Consider the following 10,454-nt stretch of genomic DNA (forward strand, 5'->3'; position numbering starts at 1 on the left):
TGTCTGTGTGTATGAGTGAATGCATGCATGAAAGCAGAATGTATGTGTGTGAAAGCAGAAGAGTCTGTGTATGTGTGTATGAGAGAGAGTGAACAGTTAGCTCAATCGAGTCATTATTTTATACTCAGTAAGCAGCGCTTTTGCTGTTTAGCGAGTGAAAAATAAAAATAAATGAAACTGAAAAATGTGTGCGTGTGTGTGTGTGTGTGTGTGTGTGTGTGTGTGTGTGTGTGTGTGTGTATATTTCTGTCTGCATGTGTGAGTGAATGCCTGCACGAAAGCAGAGGGGACTGTGTGTGTGTGTGTGTGTGTGTGTGTGTGTGTGTGTGTGTGTGTGTGTGTGTGTGTGTGTGTGTGTGTGTGTGTAAGTGACAGAGAGTGAAGAGTGAGAGTGATCATTGGCAGCAGCATCAGTTAGGTTTGCGTACCTTCAACTATACCTCTGAACCTATCCACACAAAAAATCTGGATAGAGCCACAAATAACAGGGGGCTAATAACCAAAAATAGGGACAATTTTTTAAATATTGCTTTTATAAACTCAGAAATTTGCTAAGAACAACAGGGTTTCCATTAGCATGTATTATATGAATGATATGAAGTCTGAAACTCAAATGCTTGTCATTATTTAATGACTTCAATCCCCAGTCATTTGCCAGAAAACTACATATTTTATGAGGATGGGACCAAAATATGAGCCAAAAATCTGGACATTCTGCAAAAATATGGGTAGTTGAAAGGTATGCTCTGTTGACTCTTAGCTCAGACATCTGGTAGGGTTGTCATGTATCTGTTTTTTTTCCGGACTATCCAGAAATCAAATTGATTCTCTGGTAGTCCTGAAAACATGGTATAAACTCCAATATTTTGTTTCAAAAAAAGAAACAGACTATCGGAGTTTGTTAAATCAGCTAATTTTCTATGCTTTTTTACAGAAAAGCATAGTAAATCGGCTGAAAGCAGGCATCAGGAATGAAAAAAGTGGGCGCTCCTGTCACTGACATCATAGTGATATCACAAATGGGTGGAACATGGGTGGGAAAGGGGGCAAGAATGTGTGGGCTCATAGGTGATGTGAGGGGTGTGGCCTTACTCCGGTTTTAGCCACAATGAAAGGCGGCAACGCTAACATCTGGATAAACCTAAAATAAATGGGGGACAAAAGCTAAAAAAATGAGCATATTTTACTTGATTATTAGGATTTGTTTTAGCATACATTTTCTGAAATAGAGGTGTGTAAGAGTGAGAGAGAGTCACAATAAATAGGTCTGTATACCTCTGAACCTTTCAGCTGAAGAAAACTGGATAAACACTTAAATAAAAAGGCAACAAAGGCTCAGAAATAGGAACAGATTTTAATTACTGGTCTTATAAAATTACAAACTTGCTTAAATAAAAGGATTTCATTTAGCATGAATTTTCTGAAAAAAATAATAGTCTTAAACTCAAATGTATGCCATTATTTAGTAACTTTAATCTGTAATGACTGGCAACAAACCAAACGATTTAGGAGTAAGGGACTAAAAAATAAAGTAAATGCCTGGATATTTTTAAGTGTTATATTTTGAATGTAAAATGGTTCCTGCAACACCATTAACATATATTATAACAAGTTTGAAATTTTAGGCAGAGGAACTATTTTACATCAAAATATATTAAAAAAATATATTTATAGTACTTAAAAAAATAAATAAGTACAACACAGCAATTTTACAGGAAGTCCATTCTCTAAGAGCAATAATGCCATCCAGGGTGTGTGTTAATATGTAATTAACATTCCTCCAGGGGTATAGACACTCAACGCTTATTATGTGCGCATGATGGCTGGACAATGGAAAATTGTCTTATGTGAAACCTGTCCATGGTGCAAAAAAGGTTGGTGACCACTGCATTGATACATTTAAACAGGTACATCATTTTGGTTTAGGCAGACTGCATTTTGATTTCTGCAGAGTTTGAATGGGAATTAATGAATGGCTGAATTGCATGTTGTGAATGAGCTACAATGCTGCTTGTCCCTATAAAGCTTCACTGTGATTGCTTCAGATCTAGGGTGTGATGCATGCTGTCTGGTTTGCACAAGGCTTGGGTGCACTTATTGCATCTGATTGCTATAAATGTGTCCAGTTTTGTGCATGCTGTTTTTTCTTATGTGTGTGTGAAAAGGGTGTGATGCACCAAGTTAAAATGGCACAAGATCTGAGTGGGATGCAAAGGATGCGTATGAAAAAGTTGATACCGGAGGCCTACCTGTAAATCAAGTAAGTTGTTACACATTAGATATATGACTTCATTTCATTCCTTAAAGTTACTCTGATTTAAGAATAATAAAAGGCATGCAGTGTTTATTAAAATGAAAAGGAAGAAAGTGCCTAGTGGGGAAAGATTCAGGAATTTCCCGTGATGCAGGTGGACTGGTTCATGCAAGTAAAGGTGCACAGTCTCCTTTACACATATCTACAGAGAGACAGAGAAGATGGACAGAGACTAGCTGCTCCATATTGCTCATAGATAATATAGCATTTACCCTTAAAATTCAGGATTCCACTGTAAATGACTGGGTTAACAAACAGACAAAGAAATAAAAACAAAGGGTTTAATAAATCGTGAAGAAATTATTAAATGACCACTAGCAACAGCAAGAGCTACACTAAGCTATGTGCTTCATGTCTGAGCCACATTGCACACCCTAGTGTACTGGTTATTGTACTGTTGATGTTCATTTGCCGGGGAAGGACTGAACTGTTCGTGGAATTTACTGGCACACTTGAGACTAGGCAGATTTTTTTTAGCTCAAGTGCTTTTTGGAATGTTCTTACTACCCCGTGGCCTTGAGCTAGTTTTCTTCATTAAATTAAGTGTCTTTTTCTCAACAGTCATTTCTTAAGTATTGCATGGTGTTTTTGCCTCCATCTCCGGTTTAGTGAATGCTTTCCCATCAAAGGCAGTCAGCCACTGCCTCATGAAGCTGATGTCATCACACGCCTCTGTGCATTGATGACATTGCAGGTTATGCTGGTGATGCATGATGACGTCAGCCATAACTTAAAATTGTAAATAAGAACAAAGAAAAAAATCATGAATTGAAGGAGCCGCTCAAAATTTCATGGCACCCCATTATTTTGCTCTCAAACTCTGTAAATACAGAGGCATTCAGTATGGTTGAGAGGTATGGTTTAACCTAGTAATGAATACTTAGATATCTAAGATTGTATGACAATAACAGAAAGGAATGGAAATTTGTATACTGTATAAATTTGCAAATATGTAAGTTTGAAAATAGTATTGTACACATTTGTTTTAAATAAAGAACCCTTATTCTTTTTGATAAGTGACATGGGATCTTTTACAACCAACTACAACCAGCTCAAGCAGATGGGACCTCAGTTTAATGACTCATCTGAAGGACAGCACACTCACCCCTTATGCTACACTGCAGTGGCAGCACTCAATTTACCTGGTGTGGGAATAGGACTCACAACCTTCTGCACCAAAGGTGAATGTGTTACCTGTTGTACTACTAACAGTGACTGACACCCTGAAAGGTCAGGGTGCCTATCCAGCAAAACAGCATACTGAGGATTGTACAGATAGGAGCTATAAGGGTACCCAGGGAGATTGGATAGGGGGTATAGAATGTCAGATGCAAGCTGTGTGTTGGGTAGGGGGAGCAGGACGATTCTTTTTTAGTACTTACATGATTCCACAAATTATTGAGCTCCTTGAGTTCATATGTTTAGAACTTTTATGTAGTCAAGATAAAAGGATTCATGCTGAAGCATGTAAGCTCTTGTGCTTTTAGAGTTCTTACAGTTTGAGGTAGCATTGTAGACCAATCTGTCTATTCTGTAACTTGGACGTCTGTCACCTGTGCACGATATCTGTATTCAACAATGAGGACATTGAGACTTATGTCATTCTGGATATGATCTCATTCATTCACCAGATGTATGCATCATATGAATTTGCAGGATGCTGGACATGCACATATCAGTCTTTCTGCCTGCGTTGTAGATGTACACCACCACCTTTGGGATGAAATGATGTCTCAATTACTTTGTTTGTAGTCTATAGAGTGTTTAAGGTTCCAGGGCTTTATAGGAGAATGGGATGTGCTTTTTCCATGCTGTAGCAGTGTACAAGAAGACATGCAGTGTACTGTATGGCAATGTCAAGGATGTACCAAATATGCTCTCTGTTGTTGCACAGAATGGCACATTTTAAGCCAAGCCAGCTTGTTTTTCTGTGCTTAAATTAACTTATCCTATTTGGTGTTAAATTGGCCTTACTTGTACCATGGTCAGTAATTTTATATTAACTGTTGTGAGAATAAGAGGGATCATACCACAGATAACCTGCAGGGACCCTTGCATGGGATAAAGCATTTAGGAGCTGCATCTGTCCATCAGTAGTAAAGGGGGCAATCCTGGGGTACATTTTCTGTTTCCCGTCTATAGATCCAAGTTGTGCTTGAACAAGGACAAGGAGGAACTTTGTTTTATGTGGATGGGAAGTGTGTTCCACTGCAGCAATACCCTCTGTGAGGTAAATCTATTCCTCCAAACCATTTGGTCAGTGTTGCAGAAGAGGTTAGATCCCTAGGTCGAGTATTTCTGATGCCATTTGACTTGATGATGTGCAGTAAATCTATCAGTATTGGGTCAGAGGATGTCTTGTATGAGAGACACAGGACAAGTTTTCTCAGTATGTAGGATACCGAGCATAGTGACTGGGCTTTGAGTCAGTCCATATAAGACATGTTGATTAAGCCTTGTGTCCTTTTAGTAAGGTAACTCTATGGGCATTCCAGTTGTTGCATGTGTCTGGACATATAAGTGCCAATGGGGGCATTTTGTTCAATTAATGAGGGCTGAGTAAAGAGGGGCAATGACTTCCCTAGATCAAGACACAATCCCTTTGTTTATAAGCTGTGCGATATAGAAGGAATTTCTTTCAACAATGTACATGTTGGTCAAAAGTTATATCACTGTCCACATAAGTTTCCAAATCCTGAACAACTGGGTCAACTGTTATGGGTGTATTGTTGATGTGGTAGTCCCATGGGGTAGATGACTTACCAACGGATACAAAATTGCATTTTTTCGAATTCAGTTTCAGTCCATGAATTTGGCACCAGTTATTTATTTGGTACAAACCTTCCTGCTGGATGGTTAAGCCATTTGGGGATTCAGTGACTGCCCTTAGCTTGCAGTCATCTGCAAACTTAGTCATGCAGAGCCTTTTGATATTGGATTTTACTTCAGAAAAGTAGATGCCAAACAGAAGAGGTCCCAGCACAGAACCCTGGGATACTCAACTGGTGATTTGTCTCTTTGTACACATAACTTCCACCATTTTGATTTCCTGCATCCTGTCTGTGAGCCACTCGGTAATCCAGAGTGTTTAACCTGCACATCCCTTTGCTGCTGTCTGTTTTAACCATCAAACATCTGAATTATCAATGATATATGTTTGAAAAGTCCACTCATTTGTAATTTTGATTAAAAGTACAGTGGCAGATTGCATATTATATAACTGCTAGGGAAATCTTCCATTCCAATGTACTTTGCCCCTCAACTAACACTTGTAACTTATTGCATTTTCTTTACTTCTTTATAAAGTAGGTATTTATTTATGTATTTATGTGCATATATGTGTTTACTTGTTTGTTTATCTACTGGGGTAGTGCACTGATCTCAATGGTCCATTTACAGGCACAGCCTAGATGAATAGGATCATATAAAAATGAGCAACACAGATGTATAATTGCAAGACTATGATAAAACATTTAGGATACAATAAAAAATCAATCTCAAAACATACAAGGAAAATGTGTACCACCCTTAGTAGTTGTGGCCATCACAAATGAGTAGGCAACCAAAAATATAAAAACTATTCATATTAGAGAGTGAAACAATGCTAATTATAGGTGTAGTGCATATATAACGAATCTAGGCAGTAAGTGCTTGTCCATATTACTAGCAATATTTTTACTTTGTTACTGTCTGTGGTGCTGCAGTAGCATTGTCGCCTCACAGTAAGACGCTGTCCGGTTCGATTCTCAGCTAGAGTGTCTTCTGCGTGGAGACATGCATGAATGGGCGTACCTTCGTTGAAGGTTGTGCATCAGGCCTGGCAAGCCGGTACGTAAAAATCAACTGCCAATCATTAGCGGACCGGAGTTCCGCTGTGGCGACCCCTAAATGGGAAAAGCCAAAAGACACAAACAGTCTGTCTGTCTGCTTTTACTGAGTCATACTGCAGCACATCCAAATGTAAGATGAATAATACTTGGAAAAAAACTCTATACCATCCTTAATAACTTATGCATATGCCAGTTGTAATGAAGCTAACCTTTCAGTTACATTCTATCAGATATGTGCACCATAGTCATGAGCCAGACTGACCATCTTAGAGTAAAACAGATGTTAGACATTTTGTAGATAAAGTTGTAGATTCACAAGCCAACACAAATTTTCTACAGGTATATTAGATTGCCAGAAAAGTAATAGAGAGATATAGTCTGATACAGCAATAATATAATGGATTTTAGTGGCAATTTGTATCACATTCTTTAAAATAAAACTGTCTCTATGAATCTCAGGTTGAAACTTCCCTTGTCATAATACTATTTCTCTTTTTCTTTCTCCAACTTCAGGGGTCCATTGAACTGGTACCGGAACATAGAGAAAAATTGGTGCTGGGGTTGTTCTGCTGCAGAAAGAAAGGTAAGGAGTTTGTTGTAATAGTATGAAACTCATCTTATTTATGTGCATGTTTCCTGAAAATTTGCATTTTTTTATTATACTTTTTTCCCTTGAGTTTTAATGATATCCAATAAAAACACATAATCAGAATTCAAATAAGAACATATAATCCACAGATTTTGCTATAATCAGTTCATTGTTGTATAATACTGTATTTTAATTCATATTTTTTTTCAGCTAAAAACAACTTTTAAACCAACTATTTACAAGTTTTGCCTTGTTGTACAATTGTGTTACATGTACTACATAACTAGTTCTTGTACAGAAGTATAGACATGTTTATGTTTAAATCTTTGCCATGCAATGCAAGATGCCATTTGTTACATAATACATTCCCTTTATAAACTAATACTGAAAAAGGTAAAAAAACAGTGTCCTCTATTTTTTTTTTTTTTTTAAGTGCTTTTCCTTTCGTTGTGTTTAATACTTGCCTAAGTAGATTTTGCATTCCCCCCTCCAAATTTTTTGAGTACTGATTATGCTGGTTTTCCATTCTTTAACAATACTAGTTTGAAACACTTGTTAGCACAGAACTAAGAATGTGAATGTCTGATACATTTCCTATTTGAATTTTATACCAAAAATACAATAGTGATAGTGACATCTGCACAAATTTTATTTCACATCAGTTTCTGTTACAACTACCAGTGTTTTGGACACTCTGAAAACATATGATAAAAAATGTCTTCAGGATTTTTACATCTCCAATAACTATTGCCAACCCCCCCCACCATGAAGTTTACCGGATGGTTGAATACCATGTGTAAACTGCTCATGTGTTACTCCACTCTCCATTTCCTAGAATTCCTTGTTTAGTTTTTGACTTTTTTTCCATATTTCATTGGATAATGTAATGTCTAATTTTTCTACCTAGCCTTCTTTTTTCTGTGTTATATGTGTTATATATTGTTTTGCCCATATGTCCAAAGAAATTGTACTTCTGTCACCTTTAACTGTCGTTCATTTTTGTTATGGGGCTTGCATCTTATGTTTTTAAACTTTTTTTACACATATTTGAATAAATACTGCTAATTTTGAAATATGTGTAACACTGTCCTATTGGTATATTCCACAAAGTCTTTATGATATCAAAGTTTTTAACAGTCTTCATATAATGGACTTGGAAACTGAGCAGTCTTCATTTGATGTTCAGCATCTACAATGATTTAATGCAGAGCTGCAGACTTTTGGAAAAAAAACACAGTGCAAATCCATCAAGAAAGCAAAGCACAGCAGCGTATTTCTGAGAGCCACAATTTCCTTTCTCCTCACTTGCCACAATCTTTCTTGGTTAGTGAAGTAATGTGAGGGACATAAAAACACTGTAAAATTAAACTAAACAAAAATTAAATAACATCAGCTGTAGTTACATATGCCTGACTTTTCCTTTCTCCTTATAAACCAAGGCTCTGAGAAAGCCATATTTATTGAAATAGGAAATAGCAGGTAACTGTTGCAGCAGTTATAAGGAATTGCCTTTTCCTTTCTCATCACTACCCAAGGCTCAGAGAAAGCTGAGTTTAGCAAGCAAGCATTGAAAACTACATACACAATAAAAAAAAAAGATCTGATTGAAGTAGCAATTGCAAGGACATGCCATGTGCGATTGGATGTGTGTGTGTGTGTGTGTGTGTGTGTATGTGTGTGTGTGTGTGTGTGTGTGTGTGTGTGTGTGTGTTGATGGATGAGGGTGTTCTGATGCTTGGCACTGTATGTAGTGGACACCAAAATGATCGAAAATAAATGTATTTCTTTATTGGGTCCAAAAAGTGCTGGGAACATTTCAAGTACATGTGTGTGCAAATCTCTGCAAGTTTTTGTGGTACTCCATCTGCCTATATTTGGTGTGTGTGTGTGTATGTATGTGTGTGTGTGTGTGTGTGTGTGTGTGTGTGTGTGTGTGTGTGTGTGTGTGTGTGTGTGTGTGTGTGTGTGTGTGTGTGTCTGTCTGTGTGAGATGCGGTGTGTATCTAACTTTCTGTGCATGAGTCTATGTAAGCTTCTGTATATGTGTGAAGACTGTCTCTCTCAGCCCCTGCATCAGTCTGTTTTGGTGTGTGTGTATGTGCATGTGTCTTATGCACAAACATTATTAAATATTTCCATAACTTATATTTTGGATGTAAAATACTTCCTCCAATAATAATTGCATGACCCACAGCAATTCTGAAACATTAGGTGGATGATATATTTTATATAAAAAAATTAAAAGAATATTTGTGGTACTAATAAAATATATTAGCCACTTTGTGGTGATTTATCATGGCTACTTTGTTGGTTTTTAAGTGTGCGATGATGGACGGAACATTAGCGGGTGCTGCTACTGCACTTGAGCAATCCAGTGGTGAACTGACTGTATTAATACAGCAGTTAAATAAAAGAATGGAAAGGATTGAACAATCACCATTCTTGTCTCAAGCTTCGGATTTGTCCCAAGTGTCTATTCACCCCCCTTCCCAGCACTTCAACCCAGGAGCCGGGGAGTGAGACTGAATTGGGTACAACTAGTGGCGCTTCTCCTGTTTTATCCATGAACACGAATTCTGTTTCAGGTGAGAGACATGCCCAGAGATTCATGAAGCTCGGCGCAAGGCTGGCGTTAGGCTTGCGCCGACCGTGTGGTGTGAAGATGGTGCAGTAGCGCCAAATGCATATTAATGATGGCGCGCTGCTGCCACAGCCACATGCATAGGAAACAAGCGAGAGTGCATAGGGCGTGTCGAAGTGCCGCACGGAGGTGTGGAAATGTCAGCTGTCGACATGCAACCTAAAATGCTTGTATATAACAATTTGCATGCAATAGTAATTACATCTGTCAGTGTCCGTGGATACTGAAACATATGCAAAGCATGCAAGACAGTTCCTGCAAACACAAAATGAAGAAGCAGACACAAATGCACGGTAGGGAATAACGGGTCCCCATCCCTCGAACAAATGACATTGAAAACCGTATGCCCATAGTCCAACGCAGTGTAGATAGTAATACCAAGTGGAAGTGAAACACATCATGTTAGCGCGCCGCCAATAGCTACATCCAGCCCAATGGTCAGGGTCACCAGCTGTCCCACATTGTGAGGGAGAGTACACAGCTGGGCAAATGTGTCCATAACAAAACCAAGATAAATGTAAATATCTAGCGACCGTATGACAGAATTATATCCCACAACGCATGTAATAGTCACATACAATAGGTATGTCCGTATTTAACATACCATATGTGACAGGAAATAGAATAAGCATGAAAACAAAACAAAAGGAGCATATAAACTGCTACAACAATAAGGCAACATGTAGGCTTAAAGGAACAGTATTATCCATAGCATTGACTCTGGGTATGTGTTGTCCAGTACAATTGGATATGTGTCTAGAATATATCCCATCCTGGACATAGGAAAAGGTGGCATTCTAGCAATGATCAGAGCAGTTGGCCAAAATCCGCACATATGCGGTCCAAGCCGTACTTGTCAGGATGTGTCACAGTTGAACGGGTATTACCCGGGTGTACCAACCATGTCATGAAAGTTAAGTATGGGCGTGTACCTATGTGCGTGATGTATAGCATGTGGAAGGTGAAACATGCCAGGGTAGTCCACACAACCATACAGGTACCTGACATATGTAGTGTATGCATTGTGTTATCTTGACCGTGTCATGGGCCATCAACCAAAGCAGTGATGGATGGAGTGTC

The 10,454-nt window shown here is 38.3% G+C and overlaps 1 protein-coding gene across 2 annotated transcripts in view; it reads left to right on the forward strand.

The window, feature by feature from the left end:
• EPHX2 (epoxide hydrolase 2) overlaps positions 1-10,454 on the forward strand; it is a 3,146,492-nt gene that overhangs the window by 2,961,420 nt on the left and 174,618 nt on the right. For both annotated transcript variants that reach the window (XM_044062350.1, XM_044062351.1), the window contains exon 16: positions 6,658-6,727. In XM_044062350.1, coding sequence (XP_043918285.1) covers positions 6,658-6,727 — 70 coding nt within the window. The remainder of the gene's footprint in view (positions 1-6,657; positions 6,728-10,454) is intronic.

The sequence above is a fragment of the Protopterus annectens genome, chromosome 2.part1, assembly GCF_019279795.1.
Source record: "Protopterus annectens isolate FY-2018-M chromosome 2.part1, PAN1.0, whole genome shotgun sequence".
Lineage (NCBI taxonomy): Eukaryota > Metazoa > Chordata > Ceratodontiformes > Protopteridae > Protopterus > Protopterus annectens.